This window comes from Hoplias malabaricus, chromosome X1 (assembly GCF_029633855.1).
Source record: "Hoplias malabaricus isolate fHopMal1 chromosome X1, fHopMal1.hap1, whole genome shotgun sequence".
NCBI classification, from domain to species: domain Eukaryota; kingdom Metazoa; phylum Chordata; class Actinopteri; order Characiformes; family Erythrinidae; genus Hoplias; species Hoplias malabaricus.
In genome coordinates this window covers 14,575,221-14,594,144 of record NC_089818.1, presented here as the reverse complement: position 1 = coordinate 14,594,144, position 18,924 = coordinate 14,575,221, and the positions used below count along the sequence as shown (strand labels likewise).

The 18,924-nt window shown below is 40.1% G+C and overlaps 1 protein-coding gene across 2 annotated transcripts in view; it reads left to right on the top strand.

The window, feature by feature from the left end:
- Window positions 1-18,924, top strand: part of LOC136675755 (choline transporter-like protein 5-A) — an 83,120-nt gene that overhangs the window by 52,253 nt on the left and 11,943 nt on the right. Inside the window, exons 3-6 of one of the 2 annotated variants that reach the window (XM_066652496.1) lie at window positions 8,148-8,221; window positions 15,044-15,128; window positions 17,266-17,350; window positions 17,653-17,781. In XM_066652496.1, coding sequence (XP_066508593.1) covers window positions 8,148-8,221; window positions 15,044-15,128; window positions 17,266-17,350; window positions 17,653-17,781 — 373 coding nt within the window. Of the gene's footprint in view, window positions 1-8,147; window positions 8,222-15,043; window positions 15,129-16,950; window positions 17,132-17,265; window positions 17,351-17,652; window positions 17,782-18,924 lie in introns of those variants that run through there. The other variant, XM_066652497.1, reaches the window with a different exon arrangement.

Genomic DNA, 18,924 nt, shown 5'->3' with positions numbered 1-18,924 from the left:
AATTACAGTATGTACGCACATTAACTTCCAGTTTACACACATTAACGTACACTATATAAATGCGCACAATGTCGTATTGTTAAAATATACAAGGTGTTTAATATATAGCTAAGAAATATGCAGATGTATATCTTACTATTAAAATTTACACATTACATTACAGCACTATACAATTTATAACATACGGTGATATAAATGGTGTTTGTAAATGGTTCTATGTAACAACAAAGTGGTTTCTTATTATGTCCAGTTTGTAACAAAGTGAAGTCACAATGTGACGTAGTTTTGGGAGCGAGACCACACACCAATCACCTCGCCACCACTCTATTAATACCCCTTCACTCTCAATTCATCCACTTGTTGAACAACATTGCACCCACCGCCACCCCATCTCCTCCCTTCTCTTTGACCACTTAAGCCCTGGGTGTGGGGGCACGGCATTACGCACACACATCCAAGCCACCCTCCCCATTGTGTCTCTGCATGTGGTCTATGCTAGCAAAAAAAAAAAAAAACATTTTTGGTGCTTACATAAAACCATTTTCAAAACTTACACCATCTTTCTGAAGGACATTTCACAAAGCACAGATGAATTTAAACATACATATGACTCTATATAAAGTTCATGGTTCTAGAAGGAAGGAACACTTAATTAACCATCTGTTTTGGCCAAGTCAGTTTCTGAAGTTTAGATTTGTTTGAAAGCTAATTATTTTGACTGACCCTGCCTTTTCCAGTGCTGATGTTTCAAAACTTCCCATCTTGATTAGCGCAAATGAGTGAGTCCCTTGTGGATGCCGCAATGAGGGTAATATTTATCTTTGCCGTAGGGTGTTGTAGAGATTATCACGCCTAATTAATAAGCCATTTGTTACCATGTAATTACACGTCAAAAAAAAAGCCAAGCGAGAGACATTAGCTTTACATGTCCATCCCTCACATTTTAAGCAGCAATCTTAGTAAATTAAGGATGAATAATTTTCCCCGGCAGAGACTTGAATGCCTCATCCATTTAAATTCCTGCCCAGTCCCTGTAAGACTCCCTTGAAGTGGAAAGAGAGAGATAGAAGAGATTGACTCTTGATAGCAGAGATGTAATTATAGATCCCCCACCAACAGCAAAGCAGTTATGCAGTAGCCACAGCCCTTTTTCCCCCTCTCTCGCCCTCTCCCAGGAGCTGAGAGAACAGCAGAGACGTGTAGAAGGAACTTGGAGTAATGTTAATGTTGTTTTGAGTTGATTCATTTTTCTTTCAGAGGTTCTTTTCATTCTCACTGCATCAAACTGAAAGACTTGTTAAGCTTCTGTAATTGGAAATTGATGACCTGTGTGCTTATGTGGGAGAAATAAGTTGTTTTTTAAAAAAGTAAGAACACTGTTTACACTGAAAGAAATGACACTTTGATTTGAACTTAATTTCTGTTTTTGGCACAAATGGTTACATTCAATTACATCATCTACATCCAGAGATATCATTTCAGTAACATGAATAGCTGGACATAATTTCATGTAAACTTTTGACCTATAAAATAAAATAGTACATTCAAAGTGACCTGTCATTGTTGGTGTCATTGCTATGTTGCCATGGTGATGAATAATGTTGTTGCTGCCCAACTTTAAGGCCATGAAGTCTGAGCTTAGGCTTTTCATTGGGTCCCTGTCTGCATGGAATTTGGGGTGTTCTCCCGACAGCCGCTATATTGTCATTGGGGTTGTGCTGGTGTGGTCCTCATGCCAGTGCCTATCCAAGGTGAAACAAGATGGTTGCATCAGGAAAGGTACCAAGTCTACTGTGCAGATCATTGCAGCCAGTGACAGCCCAAAACCTCGTCTCTGATGGAAACAGCAGGCTTCGGAAACCACAACAACAGTGGCTGTTACGTTAAGCATTGTTTACTCATCCTTGTATTGGCGTGTTGTTGTTGATTGGGACTGAACACAGCACTGTCATCAGTTCAGACAAATCAGTAGAATTTGTTCCTTCCTTGTTGCAGCAACCAGCTCTTGCAGGATTACTTTTTACAAGCTGCCATTCTGAGTCAGATAAAAAAATGTGATCTCTATATATAGTCCCTACTCAGATTTCAGGAGCAAGACTGGAAGCTTTGAGTATGAGATTAACAACTAACTTGATTAAGAAGATAACAGGAAAAATAGGAATCAACCTAATTCTGGACGTTTTATGGAGGCCACTGACTGTGAATCTGCGCTATATTTTAACCAGATGAACTGTAACAAGTTTACCTCTCTGCTACAATAAGATAAATATTTTATAGGCTTTAAACATAGAGCTTAATTTAGAACAACCAAAATATGAGCTACCATAACACTAGAAATCCCATAGGGGAGCTAGCAAACATGAACAATTCTGCTTGTATTACTATGTACACAGCTGTAAACTAGACTCCACCTCTGAAATCCAAACAAAAGGTGCTACAAATTAATACAACGTAATCCACCCATCCTTCCAAGTCCCCAGACTGAGCATAGCAAATCCAAACAAAGCATACTATAGCATAGACCCTGAGCAGGAAGGCACAGAAGTGAACAGAAATCAGATTCAGCTGGACAATGACACAGCTGGAGTAGACCAGAGCTCCAGCGTATGGATGGGAATGTGGCAGCAAGTGCAAGTCTCTAACAAGAGGAGAAAAAAATCCCTCTGAATAATTCAGCAAGCGAAAGTTGTTTGTTCAAGCCACTGTGTGTGGTCTGAGCTGAATGCTACTGAAGGAATCTCTGCCCCTGGGACAGGAGTGTGCAGAAAGTACCTGAGCTGGCCTTTCCAGAAGTGTCATGGTGCTAAAATCAGCGTAAGTGCTTCCTCAAAATTCTCATGATCCTAACTCTCCGGCGCTCCAGCCTTGCCCGTGCAACCTTACGCAATCATTTCATAAGAGACAGACTTAGACGTAGTGTTATACACCACAGAAAACCTCCCTGAACTCTAACTGAACACCATCTCCCAATAATAGCCCACTGCCTCTGCAGGTCCAGTCTATTTAAAGGGGACATATGAAAAAAATACAATTTTAGGCATTACCATGTGTATCTGGAGCCACACAATACCAAATAAGAATACTCAGTCAGTTTTGTCTTGAGTTACCTAAGTTTGAAAACATGGAAAAAAACTAGAAGATTTTGTGCTGCTTCTTGCAGAGTGCAGTCACTTTAGAACACTTCAGAACCCCTCCTCTGAGTCTGTCCATTCACAGAACTGGACCAGTGTTTATGTGAGAGCACAAAGAAAAGGTTAAATGCAGCAAAATGGACACAATGTGTGCCGAGAATTAAGAGCACTGAGTAAAAACTGAGAAAATGAGAATGGAGAAGAAAGAGAACTGAGGGAAAATGGCTAAAAAACAGAGCTTCTGCTCCTCGCTCTTCACAATCAACTATGAAACAAAATGCTGTGGATGGAAGGCCACTGTGCCCAGTGCTAAGTACGAGTTTAAAGTAGGGGCGGGACTTTAATGCGTTAATTTCGATTAATTAATTACGGGGAAAATAACGAAATAAAAAAATGTACACATTTTAATCACACTTTGCACCATGGAAACCATGCACCATGAGTTCCAGGTACACAGATTGTAACAACGCACAATGTGATGAACATGATGGAGATGACGGAAGAGACTACGCTAGTGGATGGGAAATTTAAATACAAGAAACTTCCAGATGGAAGTACAAACAAAAATCTTGTTATTTGCACTTAATGCAGGAAGGAGTTTGCTTTTCACAGGAGCACTTCCACCGTTCGTTACCACCTCAACGCAAAACATGTTGGGGCTAGCGCGCAGGTCAGTAATTAACAGTGTTAGTCAGTGTTAACAGGACAGTGATCCCTCGTTTTTGGTGGGGGATGCGTTCCAAGACCACCCGCAAAAAACGAATTTCCGTGAAGTAGAGGAAAGATATATTTTTTTATGTATTTAAAGAGTATTTGGACTTTTAAAACCCTTCCTGTGCTGTTAACAACCCACCCTTTGCATTAAACAGTCATTCAATAATGTTTTTCAGCTGGAACTACATGTGATATCCTACCAGTTTCTTTAATAGAGTAATTCCTAGGCTGTGAATTAGCGTAAGTAAATTTCACTCGGATGTGGACATGAACAACACATGTACTGTACGTAAGAAACACTTGTAAATGATATATTTTGTCACCTACAGGCCTAGTCTAATACATGTAAATAATAAAAAAGCCCCCTTGAAAAAACCTGCGAAGTAGTGAATCCGCAAAAGATGAACCACGAAGTAGCGAGGGATCACTGTAACACAAACAGTGTCGCCAGTCAACACTCGACCACATGTCGGGGTTCACATTCAGAAACAAAATATCAAAGTCCACGTCAGACAAATTGACCAATTCACTGGTAGTAGACTGGTGGGAAAATAAACAAGATTTTGAATTTAAGCGTATGTTCATTGATTCATTCATTAACCAAACTTAAATCAATATTTCTCATGCTAAATATTGAAATGTGATTAAAATGTGATTAATTTCAATTAATTAATTACAAATCTTCTAATTAATTTGATTAATTTTTTTAATCAAGTCCCACCTCTAGTTTAAAGGGTAAAAAGGAGCTGTAACGGTGGAACTGCATATTATTTAGTGATGTCATTCAGTATCTCTGAAATGTTTAGAGCAATGTGTGATCTAGTATGTATTGTCCATGAATCATTATTCAGATGAAACCCTCCCAACATACACCAGGTGTCATATGACACTAAAATCTGGTCGGTCCGTCATGGCCTTTTTTTTTAGCCCCCCAAAAAAAGACATTATAATTTAAGCTGTTTGGTCTGTCTGATTTGGTCCAAATATAAACGTTGTTAGATGATGAAAACAGCTAGCCATATCATCTTTTCGATGTCTTTAACATGATTTATTTTTTTGTGGTGGGCTGAAACCTAGTAGCCTAGATGTATCAGAGATTTTAAACATGGCTGCCTTTGTGTGGGGGACCCACTCTATGGAATCTGCAAGCAATTTGGTTCTTCATCTTTTCAGAAAAATGTGCTGAAGGAAGTGTAAACCCACAGCATGGAGTCGGTTAAGGATCCTCATGGGTCAGAAATGCTGCAGAAATGTGATCGGACTCTGCACCTGCTGCAAGGCATTTCTAATGAGCTCTGATCGGATTAGCATGGAAAGCGACCTGTTCAGAAATCCCTCTGTGGCCCCTGGGGGCCATTTATAGCCGGGCTGTGTGGAAGGTGTCAGTGGTGGAGTTGGATTGACCTCCATTAATCAGGGTTTAGTCTCCATCTTGGCATGTAGAGGCTTAGAGAAGCTACAGGAAGGTCTTAAGAGGCTAAAGCTTAAGATGTTTATGGGGTTGATAGCACTCTCTGGATGAGTTCATGTCATGGAATTCTCAATACTGGTGAATAATAAGAAGATAAATAATACAAGAGCTTCACGGTGGTTCAGGGGTTTCTGAAATTACCATAAGTTAAGCAACTTGTCAGAGCAAAGATATTGAGTTCAGTGCACTAGAGTTGAACCTCAATTTTTTTGTCGTTTATTAAAGCATTTGCCAAAATGCCACTTTTATAGCAACCCACTACAATTTTACCCCCTTACGCCTAACAGTGTATTGTCTAAAGTAAGCTTCTTTACTTGTAAACTAGGACTAAAAAGCTAATGCAGCTAATAATAGAAGATGATTAGCGTTGTTTATTAGCACTTCTATGCCAACACACTCACCACAAATAATATTGAGTTGTTCAGCATTATCTATTAGATTTAATTATCAGCTTTCTGCCCCTTTATGACATGCTGTTATTTATAATCATGGACAAAAGGGAAGCATAATGCTAAAAATAATATATGCACAGCCATGTTAGCCTCTGTATTAGAAGTTTATTATGTTTTGGAAACAGGGATAAGCAGAAACAGGGAATAGCAGGATATCGTTTCTGTCTGTTCTTGTGTAAACTGAAAATTAATTAAAGAATATACAAAAATAAGCAGTTATGTTAGGCTCTGGTCTTACATTCCTCCAAATTAAGAAGAGAGAGATTTCTAAACAGGTCTGAAACCCAAAAAAATAGACCCAGCACAGAAGGTTGGCAAGGTTTTTCTCTGGGTGTGCAAGTGGGAGTTATAACAGGAGAGAGAGAGAGAGAGAGAGAGAGAGAGAGAGAGAGAGAGAGAGAGAGAGAGAGAGAGAGAGAGAGAGATCAGAAGAATCTCTCCAGGCTTTCCCCTGGCCACCAGACAGACACATCGTCAACTTTTACAGAGCAGCCCAAACTCTCCCGAATTAAAGGAACAGTTCAGGCCATGGTAACTGCATGGTGACGGAAGAAGTCAGTGGTAATTGGTGCTTCCAATTTCATTGATTGTTAGCTCTGTTTTAAATTAAACTCCTTTGATTTCTGTGTAATTAAATGGTTAAGATGTAAAAAAAAGTGTATTTGAATGTGTCTGGTTGAGTGTGTAATGCTCCACACTATTCGGGTTTGTTCACAGTGGTGTTGAAAAACCTGCACTGGCCCTAAAATATATTTTGAAGTATATTCAAGGTGGGGGTAATGCAAAGTGAAATAGTATTTTTGACTATTTATGACTATTTTAGAATCATCACCAATGTAGTGATTCCTGTTTAATAAACTATTCCATAAAGCAATTTGTTTGTTTACATCTCAATCACTGAATTACACATAAATAAAAAGTGGAAAGTTGAGTGGAACTCCCCTTTAACACAAGTTCAGGAATTCACAAAGCATCACAAGTCATTGTTATCGTCTATATCCAAAAACCAATGCTGAACATCTTGACAGGTAATTTTTAAGTCACATTCTCTCTCTCTCTCTCTCTCTCTCTCTCTCTCTCTCTCTCTCTCTACTCAGCAGATATTCTCCTCTGTCCTTGTCAAGATTTGCATCTGTGACTCTCTGGAGTTTTTCCTCTCTTACAGTGGGATGTGACCTTGCTGTTATGAGCTTGACAGACACTTCAAAGCTTTAGTCGAGTGCTGTATATGTGCATATAGCTATGGGGAGGATTTGTAGATGTGCTTTTAACCCTTAAATATGTGGCATTTTCACCTGCTGTTTATACACACATTGATGCAAACTGCTGTAACAGTGTACAACTGTACATTTTATTTACAATAACAAAGCCACACAAACCTGTGCATTTAACAGTATTTTGTTGGTCATTTCTTTGAAAAGGAATTGAAAAAAGAACAGTTAGTAAGCACTCTTTAAGCCCCGCTACTGGTGACTGTCTGTGAAGGGTTCTGTGTGTTCTCCCTGTATCTGCGTGGGCTTCCTCCAGGTGCTCCGTTTTTCCTCCCACAATCCAAAAAACACACGATGGTAGGTGGAATGGTGGCTCAAAAGTCCCCCTAGGTGTGAATGTGTGAGTGTGTGTCGCCCTGCAAAGGACTGGCGCCCCCTCAAGGGTGTGTTCCCGCCTTGCGCCCGGTGATTCCGGGTAGGGATAAGCCGTTACAGAAAATGAATGAATGAATAGTAAGCACTCAGTCTGCAAGAAACAAAATAAACACTTTTGAAGTACAATAGAGCTGGATAAATTATGGAAACAACAAAATTGAACAAATGACTCCTGTTTCGAACCATCAGTATATAAAAAAGTGCAATGTTATTCCTTTTAAATTCATCATGTTTGTGACATCACATGTATGAATGTGTTTCCATCCATTCACTGAGCCTAAATCACTTCAGCTACACCCACATGTGATAATGAGTCTTGACAAAGAGTCTGTGGCAGGGCTGCGGAAGTGCAGCATGTAAGAAAACGATTAAATGTTGTACTGTTCCTGGCTGTCAGGAAGCAAATGGCTCCTGCATTTTTACTGGCATATTTAGTTTATATATGTTTAGAATTCCTCACTGAGAGTGTAATCAGGAGGAATAAACTATTTTGATTATTTCAGAAGTAACATGAAGCTTCTGCAATAAATGGCACTGTGGATGAGTTGCATGATTTAAATAACAATAAATCACAGAAACACTGAATATATTTTGAGTTGGAGATGAAATATGATTGCCTCATTCTTTCTGCAACTCTTTCTCTTCTAGCACTTCTCAGGGGCTCCTAAATGATGAAGATATGCTCTCTCTCTCTCTCTCTCTCTCTCTCTCTCTCTCTCTCTCTCCTTTTCAGAAGCTGTACGGATGTGCTGTGCTGCGTGCTCTTCATCATTGTCATCCTTGGCTACGTTGTGCTGGGCACCGTGGGTGAGTGGGCGCGTTTTTTTTTTCTGTCTGTTTTCAATCTGGTCTGAAGTCATAAGCTGTTCTACTCTGTGGGGAAATGAATGGTATTAGTCATCCTTATATTTTCCAAAAGAAGCACAAAGGCCAAGTTTACAATAGTTTGGAAAGTGATATTAAATCAAACAAAGGTTAGGCCACCCTGCTGCAAATAGGGAGATGATGCCATTCTCAAAATGCCAGATGCCTCAGTGCTTCGGGGGACTGAGAGAATGAAAATTTGTTTGTGTGCTGTGTTACATTGCCACATTCAATCTTAGATAATAGGGAAAACCATAGTGCCAGTGTATTCTGAATAGTTATTTGTGATGCAACTTTGTTTTACACTATTAACTGTTTTACACTAATTATTTCACAGGAACACACAGTGATATTGATGTTGCATTGTTGTTATGGGTCCTATTTTCACTAGATTTTTTAACAAATATATATATATATATATATATAGTCTGGGAAACTTTTGTTTGTTTAGTTATAATCCTTTAACATTTATCTTTTTATGCAATCATATGTAATGTCATCCTGAAAATGTAGTAACGGGTACTTTTCGGCTATTTGATTGTCTCAAATGTTAAGTCTTTCATAATATGACATGTTTTCTTATATAATGGTAGGCTCAAACTGATTAGCATCCAGCTACTGAAGTTACTGAAGTTGTAGTTGTTATTTAATTGGATTTAGTTTGCAAGGTTCTGTCAGTGTGTTAGACATAGATGAGAGCACAATATTGATATGTACAGCAATAGCCTACAGGAGAGGAAACCGCTCAAAATACTTGATCACAGAGGAGGCTGTTGCTAAAGCTAATGCTTATGTCATGCCATCTCTATGAAGGCTTTGGTAAAGAAGAGTTGAAACCACAAGCTGGAAACTTTAAAGTGATGTAGATAAAAGAGTCAAAAACAAAAGAAATGAGAGAATTAGCAAGCTGGCGAGAGTATGTGTACTCTGTCTGTGGGCTATTCTGGAGTGTGTGTGTGTGTGTGTGAGTGAGTGTGCACGTGTGTATGTTCATTGCCGTCTTCTCTGATGGAGGAACATGAATTTTTTATGTGTCTGGCCACGTGAGGATCTCCTCTATTTCTTACTATTCTCCTCAGCGACTAACGCTAATGCTAACGCTAACGCTAGCAATGCTTGTTTCATTCATGTAGCTTGTGCATTTTTGTGATATATTTGGTCAGCTTGAGGGCAAAACGTGTGCTCACTTTGAGTCAGGACATTGATAGAACTATTTTGGCCTTAAACTGCACTGAAAAACTATAACAAAAGACACAAAAAATAAAAAAGGTCATTTCTATGTTTCCAGAGTCCTGTGTTCCTATAAAAAGGATAATATTTATGAAATGTTTTAACCCAAAACAGGTCTAATTGCAGCATAATTGAACTAGGAAACACAAGACTCACAAATTGACAGCTATTTTTCTCTAATGTTCTTTTGCATATCTTCGCTATCTTTTTCCAGTTTTTTCACATCTAATTAAAATGCAAGATCCCATTTATGCTTCATTTTAATATTCCGGTCATGTTTAATTAACCTTCATTAAAACTTGAGAATTTAAGGCAATAAGTTCACATTACCAAGCTGAAGTGATAAAATCTGATGCCTTAAAGTGACACATCTGATTTTTTTAAGGACGTGTGGATATGTCAAATCTGATCTTTTCCATTCAGATTTGAGTCACTTTCGAATGTGCTCCTAAATCATATATGCATTTGATTCATGTGCATGTGACCTAAATGTGACGGGTCAGATAAAATGTCAGGCATATTTTGGGCTTAGTGTTCTGGTCGTCAACCAGTACCGGTCATGATTCCAGGCTTTGTCTTAAATGGCTCTGTGCTTCCTACATAGTGCACTGCATGGATGATGAATCTATGACTTCCGCACCAAAATAATGCCCTCAATTGTAGAAAAGGAGCCGTGCGGGTGAGAGCTGAATATAAATGGATTAGTGCTAGACATATTGTGTAGTACTTAGGTGTAGAAGCTGCTGTATAAGGAACTACATAGTTCACTACACAGGATTTTGAGATCCATTTGGAACAGAGCCAGATATTCATTGTCACATCACATGAACATTACTGAGGCCACAAACAACACTCTGATTCCACAAAGCCCAACGGTACTGGACGGTGCTCCATCACTTCAGAGTTCACACTCCCATTGTCCCAAAGCCCAGTGCTTGGATGTCTTTGTAACCCGCTGGCCCACAAATGGACAAATGGACGACCCATGTCCATTTGGGACACTGTCTTTGTGTTTCAATTCAGAGAACCTTTGGTTTTTGACTGAATGAGAGATGAGCAGCTTGTGTGAAATTATGGGGAAAGTGTCAGCGCTGTGGGATAAGCGTGAGAGGGAATTATTGTTGTCCCACGCTTCATTGTTCGTGTCAGCCAGCGGGCCAAATGAATGCAGATCCCGTTTGAAGTGTAAAAAAGGGCGCTAAGCCAGGGGCTAGGAACGCATCAGCCTTTTGTTTAAAATCCCTTTGATAGAATCCCTCCACTGTGTTAGCACAGAGCATCAAATGTGTGTGTGTGTGTGTGTGTGTGTGTGTGTTGCTGTTCGGTAAATGCAGAGGAGGATCCAGAACATTTTCTCTATAAAGGAGCTTGTCACATTAAACCCTTCTTAACCATTTCATTATGGAGATATTTGAAATATGGGTGTAATTCCCCTTCATTTATCCTTCTACTAGTATTTTAACAGTACAATTTGCATTGCATTGATGAATTGGAGGAATTTTAAATTCAGCTCCAGCTGAAAAATAATATTATCACAGTGACATGACGTTAATGAAGGCTATAACCTCTCTCAGGGAGCTTTGCTGTTGCACACCATCGTCCAGACTCAAAACAGTGTCTCTCAAAGTCAGGAACTCTTATCTGCTCAGAATCTTAAGTAGGGCTCGTCAGCTGTGCTTTTATACTCAGCTCTGAACGCGCTAGACTACGAAACACTGTGAAGTGTTCAATCACTCAGCTCCTGCACATCATGGCACCTTCAAATGTGCAGTGTGGCTCAAAGGGTTTAATACAAGAACAGAAACATAGCAAGCCCTTCAGAACTGGGCTGTGGAGCAGAGGAAATGTGCTCTTTGAAAGCAGTGGAACTGAACACATTATCTTTAGGGATCTGGAATCACCCAACATCAGCACCAGATCTCACTGATGTTACTGTAGCTGCCATCAAATCCTCAAAGCAATGTTCCAGCTAGAAGTAGAGGTTATAACTGCAGTAAAAGTGATGTATACAACTCTGTATTTACATCCTCAGCACTGAGTAAAGAGGTTTCTACAAATATCTGGATACATGCTGTAATTAGGTCATATGTCCCCTGATGCGGTTTGTCCCCTGTGTCCAAAATCCCAGGTTCTGGACTGATCCAGCGTCACTTTTCTATTCAAGACCGGATGATCTAAGCTTATTTAAAATGATGAGTTCATTTTAGCCAACAGTATGGAGGCTGTAATGGAGGTGGGATGATGGAGTTTCTCCATATCTCTCCCAGGCAGCTAAGGATGATGTCACCACCAGACCCCCCTTCTGCACACACACCAACACACACAAACACACGCACACACTCACACACCACTTTAATCCCCTCGAAAAAAGATGAAATCACCAATGACATCATCCTCCAGACACACCGTCTCGTGCCTCTGCCTTTGTGAACGGTGCACAAAGAAAACCCCGCCGTCCCAATGCTCATCACCCCCCGTCTCGCAATAAACAACAGTATAACAACTGATCTGCATACAGTGCACATTTGAGCCAGATTAGTACAGTACTAAGGGGAACGCAGTGGTGTATGAGCTCATTCTAGGCATGACATTACCCTAATTACTTCTTCTCTGTGGGTGTTTTTCAGTTTTACAGTTTACTGTTGACAAAAAGAGGGAGTTTTAAAGCGATTTTAGCAGCAACAAATGGAATCTCATTAAGCGAAACATCTTAACTCTTGTTGATATGTGTAATATTTCTTTTTGAGAGATTATGGGTAAGAATAATGTAAGCTCATTCAACTAGGGCTGAAAGAAGAATAGGTTTTAGATAGAAATCTCAGTTTGAAAGAGTGCAGATTAAATCCCAGCCTACATTTTCAAGAAGAGAGTCTGAAATATAACCAGAGGGAGTCGGACCAATCAGAAGCAACCTATCTCCTTTGTGTAAATCAGAGTCTACCTCTACATTCAGCGTCCGACATTAGAGCCAGACCTTCTTCATCTTCTTGCTTCTAAAAACAGGACTTGACCTTAATTTACAGAAAATAATTGCCATCTAAATCACAATTAGATATTTTCCCCAAGTTGTACAGCTCTATATTTCACCCATTTCAGTCTTTTTCTTCCTTTAAGCTTTATTCCTTGAAACAATCAAAGTATCTACCAGTGAAATGAGACACATAACAATTCTAATGGGAATGAAGTGGTGTATGAGCTAAGGCTAATGCTTCATAGCTATGACATTTACTCTAACAGCTTACTCTCAGTGGGGTGTTTTAAACCTGTTTCAGTTGTGAGCTATTGGAAAAAGTGGGCTGTTATTTTGAAGTAGTGGTTGTACCAAAAATGTACCATTTTACGTTATTTTTACCTATAATCATATTACTTGGTGCATAACTCAGTCCTCAGAGTGTGATGATTTAGGATGACACACACACAGCTTATAATCCCCATAGGAACATGTGACATGGAACAGGTGCCCTATGCTCAATGCCAAGCATCCTTCTTTTATTCATTGTCTGTAGCCGCTTATCCATTTCAGGGTCGCGGTGGGTCCGGAGCCTCCCCAGGAACACACCCTGGATTGGGCAACAGTCCTTAACAGGGCAACACACACTCCCTCACACACTCACACCTACGGACACCTTTGAGTCACCAATCCACCTACCAATGTGTTTTTGGATGGTTGGAGGAAACCCACACAGACACAGAGAGAACACTCCAAACTCTTCACAGACAGTCATCTGGAGTGGGACTTGAATCCACAGCCTCCAGGACCCTGAAGCTGATATATAAAGCCACCTATCATTGGACAATGGAAAAGTGGAACTGTGTGCTTGGGTTCAAATGTGTGTTGCACTGGTGCGAGTGGATCAGACACAGCAGTGCTGCTGGAGTTTTAAAACACTGTGTCCACTCTCTGTCTACTCTGTTAAGACACTCCTAACTCGTTGGTCCACCTTGTAGATGTAAAGACAGAGACAGTAGCTCATCTGTCTCTGCACAGTTTGTGTTGGTCGTCCTCTAGTCCTTCATCAGTGGACACAGGACACCGTCGACTGGATGTTTTTGGTTGGTGGACTATTCACAGTTCAGCAGTGACAGTAAGAGTAGGTTAAAAATGAGACTAGTTCACCACCTAAATGTTGCAAAAGAAGGACAACAGTCTGTAACAGTAGCACTACAAAGTACCCCTGTATGGTCAGTGGAGCTCTGCTGAGATGCTTCAGAGTCATTTTGTAACATTAGAACACGTCCCACCCATACAGATTGTAAGTATGTGGACAGATTGTTTACCAGTGTAGAGATCCGCAGAATTTAGAGACGACAGGAGCTGTCACTTGTTTGTATGTGGCGACTTCATTAATAAAGCTGGCGGGGCAGGGGAAAGAGAGGAAATCAATAGTTCCTCCACTCAGCGGGATGGGGGTAATTATCTCACGATAACAAAGAAATCCCATTGATCATCCCTGAGACCTCGTGCCTCTGAGAAGCATCTCCGTCCTCGTATTTTCATCCTTCCTCAGGTTATTCTTACAGAGTGCTGCTTCTGATTGCATGAATTTTAATGAATGAATATTGCTTTGAAGGAATATATTGTATGTTAATTGGGGAAAATATTGACAAATAGTGCCGCAGAACTTTGTGTTTGTACTGTACTCTGTAGGTTCAAAGCTTCGTAGTGTTTCTTCTCTTTCCTGCAGTAGAAGCCTCTTTTGTAAATGCTTTACAGTAGATTTTGGAACGTTGCTGTAAGGAATTGGTGGCTCTCAGCCTTGGAAACATGACTGGACAGAAGTACTGCTGTTGGATGTTAAATCATTATAAAGCAATAATAGGTGTGATTTGGTGTTTTTGCTCCTGGGCTCCCCCTACAGCTGAAGAGTGTAAACGTCTTTTACAAAACTGTCCTAATATCAAGGGGGACGCAGAGGGTGGATTCCTACCCTCCTCAAAAAGTTACATAGTGAGGTTTCTGCAGTTCTGAACCCAGAGTAGCAATGACAGAGGCTCTATTCTCCCTGTTACAGCTCAGTGAAGTATCACAATAACAATAAAGCTGTAATCTTAAGATAAAAAGGCTACCTAGTGTAACACTTCTGCTCATCAGTCATTCCAGAGCATGCAGTTCCACTGTTACACAGCTCAGTGCTGGAAGGCTTTATACCCTCTTGCCCACACTTGGCACTGAGCATGGCAAACACACTAGAACAGCTGTACATAAGCCTCTAGTCCATAAGCGTGGGCTAGAGGACTATTGAGCCCCTAAGCATTGAGGTGTGGAGCTGGAGAGCTGTATTCTCTAGACTGATGGCACTCCATTAATTACTTCTGTAATGAGTTAGAGTGTGTTTGTGGTCCAGTCTTAATCATCATCCATCTGTACCTGATGTTGTTAATACTCTTGTGACTGCCATCAGATCCTTACAGCAATGTTTGAACATCTAGTGTAAAGCCTTGTCAGAACAACAAACTTAATATTAAAGGCCTTTATTAAAATCTTTCTGAACAAATATAGGGTTTAACTGTGTTTTTCTCTTGTGGTGTTTGCAGCGTGGATTCACGGTGACCCGAGGAAGGTGATACATCCCACCGACAGCTTGGGTCAGTTCTGTGGTCAGAAAGGCACCCCCAATGCGTGAGTACCAGCCAACAATCACAGATATGTAGATAACACGACAATAGATAATGTTGCATTATACAACAACCAATCAGTGTAGAGAAACGGCATAAACTGCATAGCAACAAGTAGCTAATTGGATAATAGCTTATTATGACAGCAGCATATTTAAATATGTTTAATAGAGTTGTCATCAAATGAGTGGACACAGCTTTTAAAAACTCCAGCAGCACTGCTGGGTCTGATCCACATGGACCAGCACAACACACACTCACACACTGGGGGTCCTGACCATTGAAGAACAGGGTAAAAGGGGGATAACAGAGTATGCAGAGCAACCGATGAACTACAATATAAAATTTTTGAACCACAAAGTGCACCTATATAGTCCTATGGAGCTGATGTAATGGACAACGATAATCTCTTCTGTATTAAGCCCGAGGGGTTAATGCCCATGTATAATCATTTTAGCTAGGACAATATCAAAAGTTTGTTAACATTTAAAAGACCACCCCCTACACAATACACATTACTTTTTAGGTATTGAGCTGTTCTTTGTGGAGCTGGAGATGATTGGCAGGACGTAACCTTGGGGAGGATGAAAAGTTGCTCATTAGCAGAGCTGGGGAACGGAGATAAGAGTGTTTGTTATGCACGGCCATGGAGGGAGAACTGTTTACTCTGCGGTGGATTGGCCACTGCTGGGTCCGTGCGCTTTATAATTGGGGATGTGTTACTCTCTGGGCTTAAAAGATTACGCATGGGGAGGTCACACAGTGACACCAGCAGTTAATTCAGTTCTCTTTTTGTGTAATGGTAAATACTCCAGCTTTACTCCAGCACTGGTCCATAGCATTCAATGATGCTGTTATTGCAGTAAATGGCAGGTTATTCTGAGTCAATCTGACATCGTTCCTCTTATTCAAATCTGTATATATCATTGAGCGTTTTTATTCAGAAATATATAAAATATGTTATTAAATTTTCAGGTGTGGTATCCCCACATTACAAGCGTGATAACTATATCATCTCCAAATAAAAACATTAATGGCACAGACTTATTTTCAGCTATATTCATTTTCTGTTTGACTTTACTGACCCCTACTGGCAATGAGCACACTATGCACTCAATGTGCAGGTCCAGATTTCGGCTTAATTCAAGAGCTAAGAAATGAACAAACTCAAACAGGAATATCCTCTGGCATAATTATTCACAGTGGTGGTGAATGGAACCAGACGTCTCAAGTCCCTGAAACCATTTTAAAATGGTTTTTGTGTATTCTTTAGGCCAGTAAAGTTGGAAAACACATACCAGATAATACATGTTTTAATTTTTATTTATATATATTATCATTATCATTCTTACACAGGGTGACCAGATCTGAGATGGTGCAAAAGAGGACACGTCTCGGGGGGGTGGGGGGGTTAGGTGATTGAGCTCTCGCCCCTCGCTGCCGTTGTATGCTTAGCTGAACCTATGTGTGCTTTTAGGTCCTTTACACCTTTATTTGCTACACAAAACATGGGAATTTCTTTTTTAATTCATCCGAGAACTTACATTTACGTTTCGCTATAGCTGCTCGAAATGAGGGTGGGTACGTGAGCTTTGCCTCTGACGTAAACAAGGACTACTGACGTGCAGATTGACCAATTAAATGTGTACAGAGAAGGTTATCGACCAATAACGGTAGCTCTACAGTCAGACCGTCCAATCAGAAGATTTTAGGGGGCGGGACTAGTTTGTGAACGAAACGCTTCTCGAAATTCCATGTAAATTCTAGAAAAACATAATCCCGGAAGTTTGTGAAATTCCGGCCGGACATTTTTTAAGTCTAAAAAAGAGGACATGTCCGGGTAAAAGAGAACGTCTGGTCACCGTCTATCTTACATATAAAACTCTAGACATGTCGCTGCTGTGCTCTCTGGTGTTATCCCTGTTCTAAAACCCCTGATTCAGCTAATGAGTGACTTCTTTAGCCCATAAGCTGACTCATATAAGCTACTGTGTTCAAACCCCCAGGGTCAGTATCATGAACACAGTCTTATATATTCCAGGACCTGACCTGAAGAGGCCTGTTGTGAACCGTTTTAAGCATTGATGTTGCCTTAAAATTAACATGAATATCTGCTGATCCACAGTGTTTTGTTTCCTCAGAAAGAAAAGCATATTGTTCTACTTTAACATACTGAAATGTGCCAGCCCTGCAGTTCTAATAAACCTCCAGTGTCCAACTACTCAGGTAATGTCCAATTTTCATCATCTGTGCACCCACTTTCTACTTAAAAGCTAGTGTTTCCTGGTATTTCCCACTTTGTTTGTTTCATTTTTGTTCAGAAAAGCTCCACGGATTTTAATTTTTCAGGGAATACTTCTGAAGAGATACTGCAGAACCCACTTGCATAAAGCTTAGGAAAGTTAAGAAAGAAAATTAACAAGAGACCGTCTTTACTAAACTGAACTGCACAGATTGAGAACCACTAACGCCAGTCAGTGTAATGGTCAGCTAATAAAACTGAGCAGTCCCTTTAAACTCTGTTGCAGATGTGCGTATCGAAGTGTCCGGACCGCTTTGCCACCTACACAGACATGCAGATTCAGTACAGGTTCAATAAGAGCTACTGGGAGTACTACAAACAGTTCTGCAAACCAGGCTTCAACAACCCTAAAAAGGTAAGCACTAGGTCTGGACAGTTTTATCGTGTTATCACTGTGGCTTTGGTCATCGTGACCAAAAGACACTGATCCAGGGGAGTGTTTGGGAGAGAAAGATAGTCATCCTATAAACCCAGAGAGAATACAGTTTTGATCACATTTAACGTAATGACTTTAAAGGAACAGTATGTAATATTTGCACCTTAAAAGTACAGCTTCAAAATAATGGTAGTCATCCACTGAGTTGCAATAGGGAGAATAGAGCCTCTGTTGTTACTACTCTGAGCTCAACACTACAGAATCTGTGCTATGTAACTTTAGGGGGAGGGTAGGAAACCACACCCACCCTTTTATTTGATTTCACTTGATTTTATTGCTGTAAAAAATGAATTACATTAGAGGGGAGCCCCAGAAGCAAACTCCCCAAATATTACCTGGTGTTTCTTTAAAGGTACAGCAGGGGTCTTAAAGTCCACTTGTTTGAAAATACGTTATATTCCCTCTGCAGAAAGCAATTGGAATATCTGTATGGTTTCTGAACATAAGTGTATTAAATATGAAAATGAAATTTAAAATATGTAGCTGAAATGTATGTAAACTTCAAATTCTACAACTGAAGTAAAATATGGTCCAATTATGTTTCCAAATTAAAGGTACTAAGCTGTTCACTGCCCAACCCCTTGCCTCCCATCTCTCTGTTACAGTTGAAGCTGCCAAGAATCACAAACAGCAAATGACCGCTTTAATCCCGAGGACAGGCTTTTATTGACACATTTCAATCGATAATTATCAATCTTCTCCTGTTTGTGGAGGACTGGATGTGACAGCAGAGCAGCTTTCTGAGATTCTCGCAATTAATGTCATTTTCTTTGGCCTCTGAAAGTCATTCTCCACTGATTCTACTTCACTGGCTGGATGTGATTCTGAATTAAACCCCTATTATAAACATGGCCACTTCCATGTGGGGACCCACTCTATGGAGCACAAATAGGTTCATTCAGGGACTGTTTAGGGCAAGTTGATTCTACATCTTGTGAGTTGTAGTTGTATAAAATATAGTAAATTATACACAGTCACTCTCAGATGTATTTTTTTACTACGTCTTCTTGACTTAATGTTCTTTTAAATAACTTTTCGTCCTTCCCAGAGAAAGTACAGTAG